At 48.3% G+C, this 21434-nt stretch overlaps 3 protein-coding genes and 2 long non-coding RNA genes across 6 annotated transcripts; 4 read left to right on the forward strand and 1 right to left on the reverse strand.

Annotated features, from left to right (window-relative positions):
- Positions 1 to 572: 572 nt before the first annotated feature.
- Positions 573 to 4193, forward strand: selenot1a (selenoprotein T, 1a). Of its 2 annotated transcripts, none has more exons than XR_010878712.1 (6): positions 573 to 757; positions 1903 to 2013; positions 2315 to 2441; positions 2959 to 3046; positions 3188 to 3396; positions 3576 to 4193. XR_010878712.1 is itself a non-coding variant. In XM_067253041.1 (6 exons), exons 1-5 carry the CDS (start codon positions 618 to 620, stop codon positions 3310 to 3312), a joined length of 591 nt encoding a protein of 196 aa, XP_067109142.1. In that variant the 5' UTR covers positions 573 to 617; the 3' UTR covers positions 3313 to 3352; positions 3576 to 4193. The 2 variants fall into 2 exon arrangements, 1 of the variants encoding a protein (XP_067109142.1); XM_067253041.1 differs by having other exon boundaries at positions 3188 to 3352.
- A 1003-nt stretch (positions 4194 to 5196) lies between these two features.
- Positions 5197 to 8767, reverse strand: LOC136958746 (glutamate-rich protein 6-like). The gene is made up of 11 exons (XM_067252843.1): positions 8610 to 8767; positions 8257 to 8458; positions 7773 to 7856; positions 7439 to 7599; positions 7112 to 7173; positions 6911 to 6962; positions 6754 to 6874; positions 6395 to 6477; positions 5946 to 6101; positions 5513 to 5732; positions 5197 to 5418 (listed from the first exon to the last, which is right to left on the reverse strand). The coding sequence occupies exons 2-11, from the start codon at positions 8446 to 8448 to the stop codon at positions 5197 to 5199; spliced, it is 1353 nt and encodes a 450-aa protein (XP_067108944.1). The 5' UTR covers positions 8449 to 8458; positions 8610 to 8767.
- Positions 8768 to 9333: 566 nt separating this feature from the next.
- On the forward strand, positions 9334 to 12372 carry LOC136959347 (uncharacterized). Its single transcript, XR_010878732.1, has 5 exons — positions 9334 to 9497; positions 10718 to 10993; positions 11477 to 11840; positions 11936 to 12222; positions 12355 to 12372. It is a non-coding gene; the product is annotated as an uncharacterized lncRNA (long non-coding RNA).
- Positions 12367 to 14262, forward strand: LOC136959349 (uncharacterized). The gene is made up of 3 exons (XR_010878733.1): positions 12367 to 12925; positions 13060 to 13098; positions 13432 to 14262. It is a non-coding gene; the product is annotated as an uncharacterized lncRNA (long non-coding RNA).
- Positions 14263 to 15219: 957 nt separating this feature from the next.
- LOC136959346 (schwannomin-interacting protein 1-like) lies at positions 15220 to 20936 on the forward strand. The gene is made up of 7 exons (XM_067253660.1): positions 15220 to 15328; positions 17220 to 17329; positions 19235 to 19340; positions 19437 to 19640; positions 20012 to 20117; positions 20279 to 20372; positions 20797 to 20936. Exons 1-7 carry the CDS (start codon positions 15299 to 15301, stop codon positions 20849 to 20851), a joined length of 705 nt encoding a protein of 234 aa, XP_067109761.1. The 5' UTR covers positions 15220 to 15298; the 3' UTR covers positions 20852 to 20936.
- The last annotated feature ends 498 nt before the right edge of the window (positions 20937 to 21434 follow it).

Below are 21434 nucleotides of genomic sequence, written 5' to 3' on the forward strand. Positions count from 1 at the left end.
CTAATAAAACTCTGAAACGGGAGACCTCCGTGAGTGCGACCTGTTATCGGTTAGTGAAAAAAAGCAAGAAGCCGGACAATCTGAGTGTAGGGTTAAGAGAGCAGGGTTTAACATAAACTTTTCTGGTTATTAAAAGAAAAGCTTTGGTAAAAGTCATGTTTAGTAATCTGAAGTTTGCCAGTTCGATTCCCGGCCGTGAAAAATGACTTGTGTCCTTGGGCAAGGCACTTCACCCTGCTTGCCTCGGGGGAATGTCCCTGTACTTACTGTAAGTCGCTCTGGATAAGAGCGTCTGCTAAATGACTAAATGTAAATGTTTTCCACCGGAAATACTATCACTGTTAACTTACCTTTCTATTGTGAAAAATAAACAAAAACACAAAAACGTTTCTATTGTGAACAGACAGTATAGTTCAGGTGCTTGTCATTACTATAATTTAATAAACGTTCATAATCCACTTAACCACATGGTCGGTTGAGGTAAGGTGTATTTAATATCCATGTTTAGTCGACTTCATGCGACTTTGGATCCTCCTCTCGGCCAATGTGTTCATATGCAAGCAGTGCAACCGCTAGAGCTCAGTTAGTGGGGGAGGCGAACGAGCAATCGAGGCAGAATGGCGAAGAGCTGGTTACCATTGTCGCTCCTCTTTCTGGGGGTTTTCTCACTGTACTGCGCCGCGTCAGCTGATCACAGCGGCGTCAAGAAAATGAAGATGCAATTTGCCACGGGGCCGCTACTTAAATTCCAAATTTGGTGAGTAAAATCTCTCAGAGAAACGCCGTGCTTTTAGCGTGTAGTTTAGTTAGCTAACCTAGCTAGAAGCTATTTTGATTAGCTCGTTTTGTTGCTACAGAGTAGCTGGGACGGAGAACCGTCAACGGCCTGCTTCAAACGAATTTGAGCATTTGCATCTGATTTTATTTTCAGGAGCATAGATTCAAAGAGTATGCACCCTTCCAAAACCATGTAGCCATTTACTGTTGAATAGATTGTTAATCGGTAAAAAAAAATCTGCGCCCCGCCGGGCCGGCCCCTGAGAAATTAAACCAAATGTCCCAAAGTAGCCTACGACAGAATTACATTTTATGTCGCTCCGTACGCATGATGAGGAACCTTGAAATTACATTATCCTGTGATAGAAGGAAACACTTGTTTTGATCTTGGATTCATGTAAAAAGTCCATCAAGATTCAGTGAATAAGCTATGTAGTCATTTATCAAATAGCTTTATGAAGACGCCATTAGCTTAGTTATGAAGCAAACGTGAATTGACACATTAAAATAAAGTAAACATCCGGGCCTTTTCCCCGATGCATTAGTGGCGCTTGTTAAACATCATTCCCGGTTACGAGAATGGGCAGACTAATGGCATATCTTTGTTATAGAATAACGTTTGTAGGTGAAGGGTTGAAGACATGCACGTGCTACTTCCCCTGTCAATCGGATAACTAATCCCGATTTGCTTGCCATGCTGGTTGAACGGTTGGATTACCGTGTAGCGCTCATAACCGTGGAATGGTTTTATCTGACCTAGGTGGGTGTACTGATGTGTCCAGGGTCAATCGCGCGAGAGCCTATTGTTCCGTTTTTCGTTTATTGTCATTAAACCTCGTGTTCAGACTGTTCAGTGTGCGTGACAGGAATGTTGCCCCATGCCCCCTTGCAGAAAGGAAACGTCTAGTGTAACCTGGAGACCTGTGGAGCTACCAGGTGGCTATGTGTGTTTGGGTTTGTTTGTGACCAACTGCCTCCTGCCTCGTGTCCCCTGCCTCGTCTCCTGCCTCGTGTCCCCTGCCTCGTGTCCCCTGCCTCGTGTCTCCTGCCTCGTGTCTCCTGCCTCGTGTCCCCTGCCTCGTGTCCCCTTTGTGTCCCCTGCCTTGTGTCTCCTGCCTCCTGCAGCATCTCCTGAGGGTACAAGCGGGTGTTTGAGGAGTACACGCAGGCCCTGTACCAGCGCTACCCAGACATCCGCATTGAAGGAGAGAACTACCTTCCTCTCCCCCTCTACAGGTGAGGCTCACAACACCCCGTATCAGTATAGTCACACACACACACACCTGGAGACAGCAGTATAGTCTCACACACACACACACACACACCTGGAGACAGCAGTATAGTCTCACACTCTCCCCTGCTCCTCCCTGGTGTGTGTATTCCAGCTGGGAGCGTTTTCAGTACTTCCTGTGTTTCATACAACAACAGTCCACCTCAAACACTGGAGGCCACATCCTCATAGAAAGTTACTGAACTGGTTAGTGAAGTGGTCAGCTGGTCTGGATGTGTTAACAGCACTCCCACTCTTCCCCTCCAGACACGTTGCTTCCTTCCTGTCCGTGTTCAAGCTGGCTTTGATTGGCCTGATCCTGGTGGGAAAGGACCCCTTCACCCTGCTGGGCATGCAGGCCCCTGCCGTCTGGGTCTGGGGCCAGGAGAACAAGGTGAGGGGCAACAGGCCTGGCTGGGGCAGGAGAACAAGGTGAGGGGCAACAGGCCTGGCTGGGGCAGGAGAACAAGGTGAGGGGCAACAGGCCTGGCTGGGGCAGGAAGATGCACATAGTTGTTACCCTTGGGATGTCATTAACACCTTTGTCCCTTGGCTGTTTATGTAGGTGTCCATGGTTACAGCAGCTGAGTGTGGGCAAGGGTACCAGTACATTAGGGGTTAGCCTTCTCTGTCCCAGCTCTCTCTCACACACACACACAGACACACACACACACACTCTTAAATACACACCCTCCCTCCCTGCCTCAGCTCCAGTGTTGCTGCTGTTTGTAAGCATTAACATTGAGGCTCCACATTCCAGCCATTTGCTCTGGACTGAGCACGCTCACGGGAGGCCAGGTCTGAGCATGCTCAGTGGAGCTCAGCCAGGAAACCAGCAGATAAGACGGTGTTTACAAATGTGCCTGTGTTTGAAACGGTATTCACTACCTTGTGGTTCTTGTGTGTTTCAGATCTATGCCTGTATGATGGTGTTCTTCCTCAGTAACCTGATAGAGAACCAGTGCATGTCTACGGGGGCGTTTGAGATCACACTGAACGGTAGGAAACTGCCATGATGCCTTCCATGATCCACTTCCTGTCTGCTAGGATTGGGATCATGTTCTACTTCCTGTCTGATACACCCTGTCATTACTGGAGGAGGTGTCCTCACTGTGTGTGTGTGTGTGTGTGTGTATGCAGATGTGCCGGTGTGGTCCAAACTGGAGTCTGGTCATCTGCCCTCCATGCAGCAGCTGGTCCAGATCCTGGAGAACGAGATGAAGATGAACGTTCCTATGGATACGCTGGCACACCCCCGCTCCTAACCCCTCCTCCTCTCCCCGGGCCAGCCTGACACCCCTCCATGTATGTCCTCCTCCTCTCCCCGGGCCAGCCTGACACCCCTCCATGTCCTCGTCCTTCCCCTCCTCTTATCCACTCCTCTCTACTTCCCCCCCCTCTCCTTCTGCTCTCTCATTCCCGCCTCCATCTTTTGACAGAGTTTACCTAGAACAAGCATATTGGACTAGACTTGTAATCTAATTTACATCCAATCTAATTTTCTCTCTTTCCGCCCTCTCCTCCCCAGGTGTGAGGTCTGTGTGTGTCTTGCAGGGCAGTGAGGTGATGTTTATGAAGGTCTGAGCTGAAGGCAGGAAGACTGCTGGCCCAGACTGGACGCCCTCATCACTCCTCGCCACGCCCCTTAGAGACGCCACGCCCCTCACCCGGACCAGGGTGCTTGGCAACCACGGCGGCCATCTTGTCATTCTGTTCTACTATTGCAGATTGTTCATCCAGTTGCAATAAACACAGGACCCCGTTCCAAACCCCCAAACTCCACTACACCCTGTATACTCGTCCTGGTCGGAGGACATTCCTCAGACCCCCAGAACGATGCAGGGCGTAGGGCCCATGGTTGTGTTTGGAACGGGGCCAGACTGATGTTGAGACGGAGGTTGGTTCCTTCTGAGACTGCCACCGTCTGAGCTGATCCATGTTCTCGCCCCTCAGAGCCATTGTGTCTAGTTTAACTGTTCCTTGTCTTAATTTAACCTTAATCCTCATCATATAGAGCCATGTCCTGCTTCATCTGATCTAAAAATCCTGTTGTAATTTCATTACTGAATTTATTGTAATTTTTATATTTGTTTTGAGTAGCTTGAAGTGGTGGTTTAAAACGAGTAATAAAAAGGAATAAATCTAACAGTTTTGTTGTTTATGTTGATAAAGTTACTCTTGTTTTTCCTGTTGAGCTGTTAGGTCTAAACCTCATGTTAACATCAGTAGGCTAGCTATTTCAGTGGTTGGTGACAGCAGATAAAGCAGCAGTAAGCAGCACTACATCAGTAGTAAAGTCGGTAGGCTAGCTAGGTGAGAAGACTAGCTTCATCAGTAGGCTAGCTAGGTGAGAAGACTAGCTTCATCAGTAGGCTAGCTAGGTGAGAAGACTAGCTTCATCAGTAGGCTAGCTAGGTGAGAATACTAGCTTCATCAGTAGGCTAGCTAGGTGAGAATACTAGCTTCATCAGTAGGCTAGCTAGGTGAGAAGATTAGCTTCATCAGTAGGCTAGCTAGGTGAGAAGGCTAGCTTCATCAGTTGCCTAACTAGGTGAGAAGGCTAGCAAGCTCAGTATCTAGCATCACTTAGTATACTAGCTAGCAGCCATCTGTTCCGACTTCTACTTTAGCTCCATGGATTGTACTTGCAGGGCTAGTTTAGCCTCCAGATCCTGGTCCTTGCCCAGGGCAGGCCAGGTGAAGCCTCCATCATCTAAAATGTTCAAAGGGGATTAGGCCAGATTGGTTAATCCCTCAGTCTCCAACAGCAGCAAAGCTCTGTCATTGTGTTCTGGTCTGAGCCTTCTGTTGCTCCTTCAGTCATGAACATTGAGACTCTGAAGGTTAGCACAGAAGCACTCTTTGGGGTTACTTTATTAATGTACATTGTTTCATGACTATGACAATTTCAAGGCCCATTGGTGGAAAACTTCAAAGTTTTCCACCAACAAACAAAGTCAACAGCTGTGAAGAACTAACAAACACAAGGAGACCGATCCATATTAGTAATAAATAAAGTAGTATTAGTAGTTTGTTAGTAATTGTGTGAACATGTTTCACGATCATTCACATATTTTGTTGCTATTTAGATTCTGTTGCTATATGTGAAGAGTCACCTCTACTTCTATGAAACATACACACACACACGCTCAGAGGAGGTCCTGTAAGCAGGTGTGGATGAAGGCCCTGTGTCTCTGTGTCTCCGAGTGCAGCTTCTCTCCAGGAGCCTGTGTGCCAGGGGTCCGAGGCTGGGGGCCCAGCAGGGCCGGGGGCTGAAGGGGGTCTCCAGGCACCGCTGAAGACGCCTCAGACCCAGATGGACCCCAACCCTCCCGGCCAATAGGAGAAGCTCCTCCCTGGATGTGGGCGGGCTGTGTGGAGGCCCCACCCCCCTGGGCTCTGGAGAGACTATATGTTTGTAGTTGTGTGTGTGAGAGTGTGTGTGTGAGTTGGGTCCAGGCTGACCTGCCCCCCAAGGCCAATCCTCGCCTGGCAGCCCCCAGACAGGAAACGGAGGCAGAGCTGCTTGTTACCCAGCACACGGAGCCCCAGGCTGGGGTTGAGGGACAGGAACAGGGGCCTCATGGAGGCTGGTGGGCCGGGGCCCAAGGGCCCCCATGACCAGCGCCTGAGTCTGGAGCCTGTCTCACTCACACACTCACCTCCAGACACGCCCAGGCTCAGCCTGATACACACACAGGTACACACACACATACACAGGTACACACACACAGGTACACATACACAGGTACACACACACACACACAAGTACACACACATACACAGGTACACACACACACACAGGTACACACACAGCAGATGCCACAATCTTCGTGAGGACGTCGTCTCTAGGAACCTCTTCCTGTTCTATCGATCGGAAGTACAACCAATCACCTACCAGACACTGCCGTTACTGTGGTAACAAGTGGCCCTGCCGTCAGAGTGGAACAGGGCCCTGATTGGCTGCTGGTTGGGGGTGTGGTCATCGTAGACTAGGCACACTCTCCGTACTCCGTCAACCAGTAGGATCAGGGCAAGCAGGCCGGAGGGGTAGCTGCAGTTGCCGTGGTGATAAGGACGGACACAGCTAGCAAGAGTGACACTAACACTCATATACACACACATCCATACACACACACACTCACCTATATACACACACACACTCACCCATATACACACACACACTCACTCATATACACACACACCTATACACACGTCCATTCGAATCCATTTACACACATCCATACACACACACATCCACACACACATCCACACACACTCATATTCACCCATACACACCTTCACCCATTGACCCCTCCCTGACAGGCTGTGAGAAGAGAGGGATACAGGATCTGGGCGGAGCCGTCAGGGAAAGCTGTGAGGAACACCCCCCCGCTGGGGTAAGACCTCTGCACCACCGCTGCCCCCACCTGCACACACACCATTATATACTGTATATACACACACACACACAACTATATATATACACACACACACACACGATTATATATATATATATACACACCATTATATACAGTATATACTGTATATATACACATACACACACACACACACACACACAATTATATATATATATATATACACACACCATTATATACAGTATATACTGTGTGTATATATATATATTATATATATATACACACACGTCCTGACTCAGAAAGAAAGAGGAGTGAAGGCTGCAGCACCTGAAGGCCACCAGGGTAGGAGAGGCCGAACTGGGAGTTCTGCTGGTCCAGACCAGGAGCGGGTTGAAGACCAGGACCAGGGTCCAGACCAGGGTCAGAGGCTGGTGTCCTAGGGGCAGACCTGGGGGCAGACCTGGGGGCAGACCTGGGGGCAGACCTGGGGGCAGACCTGGACAGCAGGTAGCTGAGGGTCCTGGAATGAGGAGCAGCTGGGACACAGGTAAGCAGGCCGTCACAATGACACACACACATGTATACACACACATGTATACACACAGGCAATTACACACATTTTGTGAGAAACAAAACACACATGGCTACAAACACACAATGTGTAGTGTGGTGTGTGTGTGCTCACTGGTGTCTACAGGTAAATGGGAGTTGTCCTGGAAGAGAAGTTCTCGATCCACTTCCTGCTTCCTGTGTGGAGAGGAAGTAGAGAGCACATGACATCAAAAACAAGTTAATATGACTACCAGGCCCATGTCCTAGCAAGGTCCAACAACAGATGTGAACCACAGCTCTGGGACATCTTAATATCTGGAGCAGGGCGATATTTAAATTCATAATTGTGTGTGGTTTTTGTTTAGTTTCTTTCAGAACCTCTGCTGCTACCCAGCACCCAATCAACTGAACACACAAGTGTGGCCCCCTGTTTGACATCCCCATGCTAGGCCGCTCCCACCTATGCTCCTCCCTCTCTTGGGCCTGTAGCTCCGCCTCCTCCTCCCTGGTTGGCTGGCTGTCCGGCGGGGGTGTGGTCTCCCGAGCTGCTGTCCTCAGAGCCGGGAGTCTCTCATGAGTTAGCATCTCACACAGCTGCTGGTGCTGGGAGCAGCAGAAGAGCTGGAGGGGGAGGGAGAGAGAGGGGGGGGGGGGGGGAGAGAGAGAGAGAAAGAGGGGGAGGGAGAGAGAGAAAGGGAGAGATAAAATAGATAGAGATTAATGAAAAACAGTGCACACAGTAATAATTTTATCATGGACCTCATCAAGCCTCACCTCACCTCCACCAGCCTCACCTGAGGCTGCTCCAGGCCCATCAGGTCCAGGGGGGGCTGGGCCTCCTCCCCGCAGGCCTCACACACCACCAGAGGCTCTGGAGGCTGGGGACACACACTGGTCAGAGTCCACGAGCGGTCTGTATTTACCATACACATCACTAAGTAACCACATCTCAGGTGCAGGGGATGCTGGGTAATGTAGTTTGCTGGAAGGATTGCTTGCTTTTTTCCACAGGTACACTTGCACTTATAGCTGTTCATGTTGTTTAATTGTAACTTGTTTAACTACATGCTCTTATGGTTCTTCCCTTTGGCACTTGCTTTGGTTGTTCACAATGTGTGCTTCATGTTTTGGCTACTCGCGATGTTTTTTGGCTATCTTGTTGTTATGATCAGTGACCTATGCACTTTGTAAAGCTCTCTCTTGGAAGTCGCTTTGGATAAAAGCGTCTGCTAAATGACTAAATGGAAGGAGAAGGGGATGCTGGGTAATGTAGTTTACCTGAGACGGGAGGGAGCAGGGGATGCTGGGTATTGTAGTCTCCCTCTTGTACCTCAGGACCCCCGGCCTTCCAGAACAAGATGCTGCCCTGCTCCTGACTGAGTCCAGATCTCCTATTGGCTGCCCCTCTGCGCAAAGCATGACATCCTCTTCTGCCCGCCATCTTGAAGCGAGGGCAGCTTCGTACTCCATGGCAACGCCTCTGAGAGTGACAGATTTAGACCAACTCACACGCACACATATATACACGCACACACACATACACACACACTGACCCACATACACACACATACACTGGCACACACAGAGACACAAACTTACCCACACACACACACACACACACCTAAACCTACCGTGTTAGGCCACCCTAGACAGCCATGCCCCACTGTGGCTTCAACAGGAGGTGAGTAGTGACAGAACCCCTCTCTCTCTCCTGCTGTTGACAGTAACCATGGAGACGGCTCTGGTTGTCCAGGGCTACCTGGTCTAGTGTACCTGGTCTGTTTGCCAATCTCAGTATGACAGGTAACCAACACAAATCTGGACAGTGACTTCCTATAGATCACTTCTTCTTTCCAGTTTAACGGCAGATTGCAACCATCATTAAGAGTGGGAGAGGAGATTGCCGCCACCTACTGTTTGGGAGCGTGTGGTGCATTGGCAAGTCAATACACATTTTTTTGTAACTTGATTTGTGGTCAAAAGTAGATGGATGTTGCCCGCTAGAACCAATAGCCTTACTAAAGAGCTAATCTACCCTAAACTCACGTATGTTCTAACAGAACAATCTGGAACTGAATCTGGAATGGGAACAAATGATAAATGAAAAAACTAATGAATGGAAAAATAAGAATTGACCAAGGTGAAAAAACATGTAGCTTGGCAAACTACGGAGATAACTGTTTGATTCATCTTTTCAATCTCAAAATGTTTAACACAGTTCATCTGGCCTATAAACTGTTACCATACTTTCGTTTTCAACAGGCTGTCTGTCCGCCTAACCTCGGTAATATTTTCACCTGGGGAACAAGTGACGACTTAAACATGATAGGTCGTTTATTCTAATGTCGAGATGAGAGGCGGGGCAATACAGGCACACGAGTTTTAGGGTAATAGTAGTATAACAAAATTATAATCATCCTTCCGAATGGCTCTGTTTTTTAGAGAGAAAAACGTGTTAGGCGTTATACATTTCTATACAATAGGCCTATGCTTGGGATTTCCGCTGCCTATCGGAAAAGGTGAGTTTAAGAGGAGGCTAACTGGTAGAAAACTGCATTTCGGAGAAAGTGAAAGCAATGAATTAATTGAAACTGTTTTTGTTTTTTTTCCGTCAAATATAACCCTACATAATGTATTCAACGGGTTTTTACGACCTCGAAGTGTGATTGTCTGAGTAATAGCCGTGGGATAAAGCCATTGATAAAACCATACTTTTAGAGTTCCTATATGTTTACTGTATGCACCGAGCCACCAAAGCAAATTCCATGTCTTGTAAACTACTTGGCTATTAAAATATATTCTGAGAGATTATACTAATGCGTATCTACATTAGACAATAAGATCATGTTTAATATAAATACAATTTCCTGCATTTCTATTGAAAATAAAGTAGGTCGATCAATTGAGTATTGTCTTGTATTGTGTGGCGGTTTGTAAACTAACCAGCATTTCCACCACCAAAAACTTTGAAACAAGTTGATTTAACCTGCTGTGTTTGGCTTTACAAGTTAACATTTCGCTTGCTCTAACTTTTTAAATGTTCCCGTGAGGCCTATCAAGGTTAAATGTTTTTTATATCCCAATGATGTAACCGTTGTACAAAATAAATAAAACCAATCAGATGGTGTGATAACAGAACTACCATTTGGTTGATTGCAGGCGTAGGCACGAGCCGCATTTTATATTTGGGACATACCATACCCTCGTTAGCCTGGGTGACAGACAAACTTAGCCCGCCCACGAAAAAATTTGGTCGGGAAGTTGGGTCTGGGGTCGCTCGGTTGGGGAAAAACTACGTCTGAACAAAAGCTGTTCGGACCAATCAAATTGTCAGGGCGGGCTTTATACGATGATGGACAGATGATCAACAGTAACGTAATCAACCACATCACCAAAGAGCGCTTGGGTTGAATTCGTTTTCAACAAACAACTTACTAAGTTGTTCTGATTGGTTGTAGGTCTATCCAATTGAGTGAAGAGGCATTGGTTGAAACACGCCCCATACTCACAGCCCAACGGAGCGGTATCAGACTCATATTGTGACTAGAATTATGAGTATGACAACCTCAGGCTATACCCTCGTCGGTTATTGCTTCAAAATAAGCGTTCATGTCCGATTTAAAGATGCAATGTAAAATTGTGTTGTTTTCGTCAATTTAGACATTGTCCAAAATGTGTTACCTTGCTGTAATTAGTTTAGGATCAGTATAAATTAATTTGGAAACTTTCTTCGCCATAGATGACACTATCAAGAAGGAGTCCAGCCTGGAGTGCTCATACACTAGCTTTAACTCATCCTACTACGAGGTGGTGGGGCGGCTGGATGAGGAGGTGGTGGACTTCTACAGCAGTATTACCAAGTTCCACATCCCCAAGAAGGAATGGAACGAAGAACCGGGTACCTTTTCTTATACAGACTGGGAGGACAGCATTCGTGACCGAAAGGACATCGATAAGGAGTGGTTTCCACGTTTTGCTAACGTAATAGGAAAACGCATGACTTCCAGCGGGGATGGTGAGTGGATTCAAATCACCCAAGAAGACTGACACTGTCATTGGTGGTCTTGTTCACTGTGCTACCATCATGACTGAGTTTTTTCCCTCCCTCCCTCCCTCCCTCCCTCCCTCCCTCCTCCCTCCCTCCCTCCCTCCCTCCCTCCCTCCCTCCTCTCCTCTCTCTCTCTCATCTCTCTCTCTCTCTCTCCCTCCTCCCTCCCTCCCTCCCTCTCCCCTCCCTCCCTCCCTCCCTCCCTCCCTCCCTCCCTCCCTCTCTCTCTCTCTCTCTCTCTCTCTCTCTCTCTCCTCCCCTCCCTCCCTCCCTCCCTCCCTCCCTCCCTCCCCTCCCTCCCTCCCTCCTCCCTCCCTCCCTCCCTCCCTCCCTCTCTCTCTCTCTCTCTCTCTCTCTCTCTCTCTCTCTCTCTCTCTCTCTCTCTCTCTCTCTCTTTCTCTCTCTCTCTCTCTCTCTCTCTCTCTCTCTCTCTCTCCCTGTGTGTTGTAGGAGATGCAACAGTGCAGATGAGGCTTGGCTGCAGCTCTCAGGGAGGGTCTGAACCTCGTAGCTTCGCTGAGCTGGCCTACAGGGAGAGAGTCTCCTGTCTTACAGGCTGAAGCCAGCGGCTCCCTGGGTTCTGAGTTCCAGACAGGGCGGGGTCAGACAGGGCGGGGTCAGACAGGGCGGGGTCAGACAGGGCGGGGTCAGACAGGGGCGGGGCCAGACAGGGCGGGGCCGGAGTCTGTTCAACAGGACTTCAACAATGTGGACAAATCATGGCAAAAACATGCAAATGACAGAATTGCTGAATTCTTAAACAAAACATGTTTGAATCTCGATCTGTTCTCAAAGCATGAAAAAGTCAATAAATGTAAGTGTCTGTAAGTCTATCATGTCTATCATCCTAATCACCATCCGAATGACGACTTTGTTTAACTGGTCAGTTGAATATGTTTTGGATTGCAGCTGGAGTTCCTCGTATCTACAAACGGAGCCGTCTGGCTCTGGGGAGGAGGAACCTGTCCTGCCTGGTCACTGGGTTCTACCCACGTTCTACCAAGATTAGCATGCGGTTGGTTCAAGAACGGTGTCCTTCTGGTTAAGAGCATCTGGTCCACCGGGGTTCGGCCCCAGCGGGAACCACACCTACCAGATCCAGACAGGCCTGGTCACGGACTCAGATGACGCAGCCTACTACTGTGAGGTGGACTACCCTGAGATGATCAAAACCTGGACAGCCGAATGGATCCCAGGTATTACTGGGGTCATGTATCAACATGAAGAACTGAAAATAACTAAAAATGTCTACAAAAATCACCTATGGATTATGATTCTAAGAATTTAACAGAATTGTGTTCCTGATCTTGTAATGTCTGTTCCCACAGAACCTAAGAACTCAAGCCCTTACTGGTATCTATTGGTACCGGTATTGCTAGTTCTTGCAATACTTATGGTGGTGTATTGTGTCAGGAAGAGGGTACCAGAAGGTGTGTTTTCCTTGAGACGTTATTCTGACCTGCTGCACATGATTAACTCAGGAGTCCTCCTCTCCAGGATGACAGGTGTGACATAAGTCATTCTGATCAGTTATTCCATCCTCCATATCTGTGCTGAAAGCCTCTGGGTTAGATTGTAGACGTGACATTTATATTTGTGGGAAAGGAACGAGCTGAGCAGCATTAGGTTCCTTTAGTTTCCCTCAACTCACACATAGTTCAAGGATAACTGTAAGGGTAAAATAAATAATAATCTAAGTTAAAAAGTACAAAACCTAAATACAATTTAAAGTAGTACAATAGAAGGAAACCAAACCTAGACAACTGGAGTTTATCACCAGACTGTATATTCTTAACATGGTGATTATTGTCCAAACTCTTTTTTAAGTCATGGTACAGGAGGATCCTAGCCCGAATGACATCTTTCTGAAAGACACAAGTGACACTGGAAGTGACAACAGTAAGACAACATTTTATTTGAAACAAACTGTATCATCTAACATTTTATAGAGCACTCCCCCATCCCTGACTCTACCATAAACACGGCTAGTTCACATAGCGACTCTGTATACTGACTCTGATTTTGATTTGTAGCAGGAAGGGATGAGGCCTATGGAAGTGGAGACAGCTGTGGTGAGTCAAATGCTCTAACCACTGAGCTGTACCCCTGTGTTAGTGTTCAACATTAGTTTGCCGAACTGGTAATATTATTCATATATTCATATAATATAATTAATATGTAATACTATAATAATAATATAATACTATATAATACTTACTATAATATATATTTTATTATAATATAATTACTAACAATAAATAAGTACACTCTGCTCTGCTCTACACCTCTGCTCTGCTCTTAGCTACTGTACTCTGCTCTGCTCTTAGCTACTGTACTCTGCTCTGCTCTTAGCTACTGTACTCTATGGTAGTTACATGTCTTGTTGTCATGGTGTCCACCTCCAGACGTATCCACAGAGGAACTGGCTCTTCTCAGCCGCCCCAGAGCAGAGCAGCAGACTGGCCCTCCAGACACCAGCCTCCCTCCAGACACCAGCCTCCCTCCAGACACCAGCCTCCCTCCAGACACCAGCCTCCCTCCAGACACCAGCCTCCCTCCAGACACCAGCCTCTCTCCAGACACCAGCCACCCTCTAGACACCAGCCTCCCTCCAGACACCAGCCTCTCTCCAGACACCAGCCACCCTCCAGACACCAGCCTCCCTCCAGACACCAGCCTCTCTCCAGACACCAGCCTCCCTCCAGACACCAGCCTCCCTCCAGACACCAGCCTCCCTCCAGACACCAGCCTCCCTGCTGGTGTCTGGAGAGAGGCTGGTGTTTGTGTAAACCTACATGGCGAATAAAAACAAATTCTGATTCTGACAAGCTGCCATCATCCAAATGATGTCATCTTGAGCAGAGATGTTATTGTTACACAGTATCTGGTTAAACACAGACAACTTTAACCACTTAAATACTTAACACTTTTGAGGCATGTTCCATTGGTATTGGTTTATGTATCGGTTAATAATCTATTTTGAAAACAATGTAAAACGTCACCTTAACTGTATTGGTTGGTGGTTGTATTAGAACTAAAACTGGCCTTTATGGAACGGCGTTTGCCCCGACCCGACTGATCTGTCAGGTTCATTCAAATCAGGCTTGGAACTTCAATCTCACTTTTTGGAATGCACTTAATGGAACTGGACCTGACTACTACATGCACTATTTGTAAATATTTGGAGAACTTCGTTTTGTCAGTCTTTTGGTTGTAAATAAAGTTTTGTATGTCAACTTACATATTATCATTCCACAAACACTTATCAACTCAGATGCAAGGATAGTGAAGTGGATGAATTAATCAACATTCTCTCTCTCGGGGAAGAACACACTCCTATTACTCTCCCTCTCTCCCTCCTATAACACCAGCCTGCATATCCCCCTATCTTTCCAGTTTCTTCCCCATTCTCTCTTATCACTTTCACATCTCTGTCTGTCTCCGTCCAACCCTCCCTCCCTCTTTCCATAATCCATCTCTCTCTCCCCCTCTCTTCACACTCCCTCCCCCCCTCCTACATCTCTCCCATTCTCAAGGTTCTTACATCTGGATGTTTCGTTTGATCACAAGCCGAGAAGGAAAGATGGGAGTCAGGTGGCTGAGCGGTTAGGGAACCGGGCTAGTAATCTGAAGGTTGCCAGTTCGATTCCCGTTCGATTCCCAGTTCGATTCCCGTCCGTGCCAAATGACGTTGTGTCCTTGGGCAAGGCACTTCACCCTACTTGCCTCGGGGGAATGTCCCTGTACTTACTGTAAGTCGCTCTGGATAAGAGTGTCTGCTAAATGACTAAATGTAAATGTAAAGATAGAGGAATGGAGAGAGAGAGGGATGTAGAGAGAAGGAGGGATGGAGAGAGGGGTGGAGAGAGAGGGATGTAGAGAGAGAGAGGGATGTAGAGAGAGGGAGGGATGTAGGGGGGATGTCCTCCACTCTCTCCTCCTCCACTCTCTCCTCCTGTCCTTCTCTCTTACTCTCCTCTCCCTTTATTCTCCCCGTCCTCTCGCTCTCTCTTGCCTCCAGTCTCTCTCACTCTAACATGCCACCCCTCCCCCTCTCCTCTGTTCGTCTCGTCCACCACCCTCTCCCTCCCCTCTCCCTCCTCTCTCTCTCCCTCCCCTCTCCCTCCTCTCTCTCTCCCTCCCCTCTCCCTCCCCTCTCTCTCCCTCCCTCGCTCCTCCTCTCCACTGTGCGTAGCTGCAGTGTTGGAGGCAGTGAAGCAGCAGTGTTCTACGGGGAGATTCTGCCCTGCGACGCCTGTCATGCTCTGAGCCATGGTGCACCAGGAGAAACATGCTTACCAGGTGTGTGGCATTTCTGTGTGTGGGTGTGTGTGTGTGTGCGAGGGGGGGGGTTCTGTGTGGATGTTTCTATGTGTGTGTTTTTCCTGTGTTTGTATGTGCTCTGTGTGTGCTCCGTGTGTGCCTGTTTTCATGGGTGTGTTTCTATGTTTCTGTATCAGTGTAATTATTACGGTGCATGATTTAGGTGTGTCGGTCATCAGTATGTGTGTTAACCAGACAAGGGCGTGTCTGTCTGCCTGTCTGCTTGCCTGCCTGCTTGCCTGCCTGGTTGCCTGCCTGCCTGTGTTGGTCTCTGCCTGTGTATGTAATGTGTGTGTGTTTGCTTGTGTACATATGGACGGAAAAGACAATGGAGGGAGGGAAAATGGAGGAAGGAGGAGATGGAGGAGGAGATGGGGGAGGAGATGGGGGATTGGTGGATAGAAGGAAATATGACAGTATTAGAAGTCAAATCCACCTGTGATTTATAGAGTTACCATACCGCCAGTGATCTTGTAGAATACATGGGTTCAGAGAAAACATGAGGAGAGGAGAGGATAGGAGAGGGGAGATGAGGGGGAGATAGGAGAGGATAGGAGAGGGTAGATGAGGGGGAGATAGGAGAGGGGAGATTAGGAGGAGATAGGAGAGGATAGGAGAGATTAGTGGGAGATAGGAGAGGATAGGAGAGGGGAGATGAGGGGGGGATAGGAGAGGATAAGAGAGGGGAGATGAGGGGGAGACAGGAGAGGGGAGATGAGGGGGAGACAAGAGAGGGGAGATGAGGGGGAGACAGGAGAGGGGAGATGAGGGGGAGACAGGAGAGGGGAGATGAGGGGGAGATAGGAGAGGATAGGAGAGATGAGGGGGAGATAGGAGAGGATAGGAGAGGGGAGATGAAAAGGTGTGCGTGTAGCTCATGGTGTATGCTGTGTTGTCATGTAGCTCATGGTGTATGCTGTGTTGTCATGAAGCTCATGGTGTATGCTGTGTTGTCATGTAGCTCATGGTCTATGCTGTGTTGTCATGTAGCTCATGGTGTATGCTGTGTTGTCATGTAGCTCATGGTGTATGCTGTGTTGTCATGTAGCTCATGGTGTATGCTGTGTTGTCATGAAGCTCATGGTGTATGCTGTGTTGTCATGTAGCTCATGGTGTATGCTGTGTTGTCATGTAGCTCATGGTGTATGCTGTGTTGTCATGTAGCTCATGGTGTATGCTGTGTTGTCATGTAGCTCATGGTGTATGCTGTGTTGTCATGTAGCTCATGGTGTATGCTGTGTTGTCATGTAGCTCATGGTGTATGCTGTGTTGTCATGAAGCTCATGGTGTATGCTGTGTTGTCATGTAGCTCATGGTGTATGCTGTGTTGTCATGTAGCTCATGGTGTATGCTGTGTTGTCATGTAGCTCATGGTGTATGCTGTGTTGTCATGTAGCTCATGGTGTATGCTGTGTTGTCATGTAGCTCATGGTGTATGCTGTGTTGTCATGAAGCTCATGGTGTATGCTGTGTTGTCATGTAGCTCATGGTGTATGCTGTGTTGTCATGAAGCGGTGATTTAATTTCCAGTTTGAAATCACACTCCAGTTCACTCATTCATTCATCAACACCCTAACCCTTCCTTCTGGCCTTCCCTCACTGAGCAGTACTCCTGTAGTACTTCTTGTAGTAAAGTGGCAGTATTTCTTTTGTATTCCTGTAATATTCCTATAGTATTTCTGCAGTATTCCTGTAGTATTCCTGCAGTATTTCTGCAGTATTTCTGTCGTATTCCTTAGTATTTCTGCAGTATTTATGTAGTATTCCTGTAGTATTTCTGCAGTATTTCTGTAGTATTCCTGTAGTATTTCTGCAGTATTTATGTAGTACTGATGTAGTAGTGATGTAGTACTGTGTGTGTTCTTCTCAGGCCCAGAGGAACGACAGAGAGTCCATCAGGCAGAAACTGGCCCTCGGTGGTTTCTATGACGACGAGCCAGTCATCTACACCAGCTGCAGCAAGAACAGCCTGTCCTCACGGTGAGAGAGTGTGTGTGTGTGCGTGCATGCGAGTGTGTACAACAGTGTGTGCTTCTGGACCAGTGTGAGCAGCGACGCTGCATGCAGTGAGAGGCAGCCACCAGCAGAGGGAGACAGACTGAGTCAGATGTCCACAGCTGCTCCTCATTTACACACATCCTACCTCTACCACTGACCTGTACACATCCTACCTTTACCACTGACCTGTACACATCCTACCTCTACCACTGACCTGTACACATCCTACCTTTACCACTGACCTGTACACATCCTACCTCTACCACTGACCTGTACACATCCTACCTCTACCACTGACCTGTACACATCCTACCTTTACCACTGACCTGTACACATCCTACCTTTACCACTGACCTGTACACATCCTACCTTTACCACTGACCTGTACACATCCTACCTGTACCACTGACTTCTGCACATCCTACCTCTACCACTGACCTGTACACATCCTACCTTTACCACTGACCTGTACACATCCTACCTTTACCACTGACTTCTGCACATCCTACCTCTACCACTGACTTGTACACATCCTACCTTTACCACTGACCTGTACACATCCTACCTCTACCACTGACCTGTACACATCCTACCTCTACCACTGACTTGTACACATCCTACCTTTACCACTGACTTGTGCACATCCTACCTCTACCACTGACCTGTACACATCCTACCTTTACCACTGACCTGTACACATCCTACCTCTACCACTGACCTGTACACATCCTACCTCTACCACTGACCTGTACACATCCTACCTTTACCACTGACCTGTACACATCCTACCTCTACCACTGACCTGTACACATCCTACCTTTACCACTGACTTGTGCACATCCTACCTTTACCACTGACCTGTACACATCCTACCTCTACCACTGACCTGTGCACATCCTACCTCTACCACTGACCTGTACACATCCTACCTCTACCACTGACCTGTACACATCCTACCTTTACCACTGACCTGTGCACATCCTACCTCTACTACTGACCTGTACACATCCTACCCTTGGTTGTTCCTTAATCCGGTGAAGCGTGTTACTCTGATTACGTATCAAATGTAAAACTGTTTACAAAGTCCCTCTGGAATCTCTTTACTTTCATTATTAGTCCTTCATATTCCATTATAATCTAGTATAATCTTTATATAATCCTTTATAATCTGGTGTTATCTAACATAATACTTAATATTCCACTAGAATCTAGAATAATCTGTTATATAATCCTGTATAATCTGGGGTTGTCTAACATAATACTTAATATTCCATTAGAATCTAGAATTATGTGTTATGTAATCCTTTATAATCTGGTGTATAATCCTTCTACAATCACTTTTCACTCATTAATAATCCTTTACAGTACAGTATAATCTTTTATAATCCTTTTATAACCCCTCTAGAATCCTTTTACATTCAAAATCACTCATAATCCTTAATAATCTAAGGATAATAATCTATATTAATATGTTATAATCCCTTTAGAGCTTTGTATGAATGTAACGTGTCAGAGGACATTATGGGATGGGTGTAGTTCAATGGTCAAGCAGATCTAGAGACCACAGGTCCCCTCGCTTTTCACTTTGGATACAGCGTCTGTTTAAGGAATTATGTGATTTTTGTAAAGCAGTGTTGCTGTGGAAACTGGGGTTGCCTAGGCAACGACAGCCACATTAACTCACTCCCAGCTACGTTAGAGCCACCATGGCAACACCATGGCAACACAGGTGACAGGCAGTTGCAGGTGATGACGTTATCTCTCTTCCCTCCCTCCCCTCCCTCCTCCCCTCCTCCTCTCCTCCACTCCCCTCCTCTCCTCCGCTCCCCTCCCCTGCTCCCCTCCTCCCTCCCTTCCTCTCCTCTCCTCCCTCCCCTCCTCCTCCAGTCTGCAGGCTGGGGTAAACCTGCAGGTGTGTTATGTGAACGACAGCAGCAGTGACAAGGACAGTGATGCTGAGGAGACCAGCCTGGACACACCCCTCTCACCCCTGGTACGGACCTCAAACCTGCTTCTCTGTCTGCGTGTGTTAGTTCCTGCCTCTGTGTGTGTGTCTGACTGTCTTCCCCCCCTCCCCCCTCCCCTGCAGAGCAAGCAGAGCTCCTCGTTGTCGGACCGGGACACAGGGGAGGACGAGGAGGAGCTGGAGGAGGGCGGAGGCTTCTGGAAGGTGCAGCGACGGCTGCAGCAGGAGGCCCAGCTGGCCCTGGCGCTGGCCAGACCCATGGCCCGCATGCAGGTGGAGGTGGAGAGACAGATCCTGCTGCAGAGGCGCTCCCCTGTCCACCACCTGGTCAGCCTGCACGCGTGTGTGTGTGTGTGTGTGGGGTACTGTGTGTGTGTGTGTGTGTGGGGGGGGGGGGGGGTCACCAGCCAACTCCCTACAGCACTTCTGAGAAACACACATTTGATATCTCCCCTAAACAGAGAGACTGGATGGCTCTCTGACTCTGATTGGCTGGCTGGTTGACTGGCTGTCTGGTTGGTTGGCTGGCTGGATGACTGCTTCATGACTGAATCAGCACTATTGTTCATAGATGGGGATCTCTGTGATGTCACCCATGTCATTTCACCTACTAACAGTTAAACGATATTTACAGAAAGTTTGTCTCCCTATTGTGTGTGTGTGTGCGTGTGTGCGTTTGTGCGTGTGTGTGTGTGCAGCTGCCTGAGAGCATGCAGAGGAGGAGACTACGTCACGTGGACATGAGAGACATGAGTCTAGGACATCTGCAGGTCATCACTAACGACATGCACTCACAGATACAGAGTGAGTACACACACACACTCTCTCACACACACACAGATACTGTACTGAGACTCCACACACACAGCCTCTTGGCCGGTGTGTTGAAGATCTGAAGGCCGGTGTGTGTGTGTGTGTGCGTGTGCGTGTGTGTGTGTGTGCGTGTGTGTGTGTGTGTGGTGCAGGTCTGAATGAGGAGCTGGTGAAGCTGCTGCTGGTGAGAGATGAGTTACACATGGAGCAGGATGCCATGCTGGTGAATATAGAAGATCTGACCAGGTACACACACACCTGACCAGGTACACACACACCTGACCAGGTACACACACACACACCTGACCAGGTATACACACACACCTGACCAGGTACACACACACCTGACCAGGTACACACACACCTGACCAGGTACACACACACACACACCTGACCAGGTATACACACACACCTGACCAGGTACACACACACACACCTGACCAGGTACACACACACACACACCTGACCAGGTATACACACACACACCTGACCAGGTACACACACACACACACCTGACCAGGTACACACACACACACACCTGACCAGGTATACACACACACCTGACCAGGTATACACACACACACCTGACCAGGTACACACACACTTGACCAGGTACACACACAGAGATTCTGGTTTGTTTGTATGACTGTCTGTGTTGTCTGTGTTCCAGGCACGCCCATCACAGTCAACACAGACTCCTGTCTGAGAACACCCTGTCCAAATAAGACTCCCTCCTCTCCCCTCTCCATCCTCTCCCCTCCCTCCGCATCCCTCTCCCTCCTCTCCCCTCTCCCTCCTCTCCCCTCTCCCTCCGCATCCCTCTCCCTCCTCACCCCTCTCCCTCCTCTCCCCTCTCCCTCCGCATCCCTCTCCCTCCTCTCCCTCCTCTCCCTCCTCTCCCCTCTCCCTCCTCACCCCTCACCCTCCTGACCCTCCTCTCCTCACCCCTCACCCTCCTCACCCCTCACCCTCCTCTCCCCTCTCCCTCCTCACCCTCCTCACCCCTCACCCTCCTGACCCCTCACCACCTCTCCTGACCCCTCACCCCTTTCTCCCTCTTCTCACCGCCTCTGTTATGTAGATAAGTGATGAAAATTTGACTACAAATCAAGAGGTCGACGGTTCAAATTCCGCTGTTTGTCACTAGGGATAATAACATCTGCTAATAACCTTATATTACATTCAAGTGGACCTACTGGACATGTTAGTGTGCTTGACTATCTCTCCCACCATGGAGTCTGCACTGGTGTGTGTGTGTGTGACTGTAACGTGTGGAGGCAGCGTGGAGGCAGTGTGGAGGCAGTGTCG

This window comes from Osmerus mordax, chromosome 16, assembly GCF_038355195.1.
Source record: "Osmerus mordax isolate fOsmMor3 chromosome 16, fOsmMor3.pri, whole genome shotgun sequence".
NCBI classification, from domain to species: domain Eukaryota; kingdom Metazoa; phylum Chordata; class Actinopteri; order Osmeriformes; family Osmeridae; genus Osmerus; species Osmerus mordax.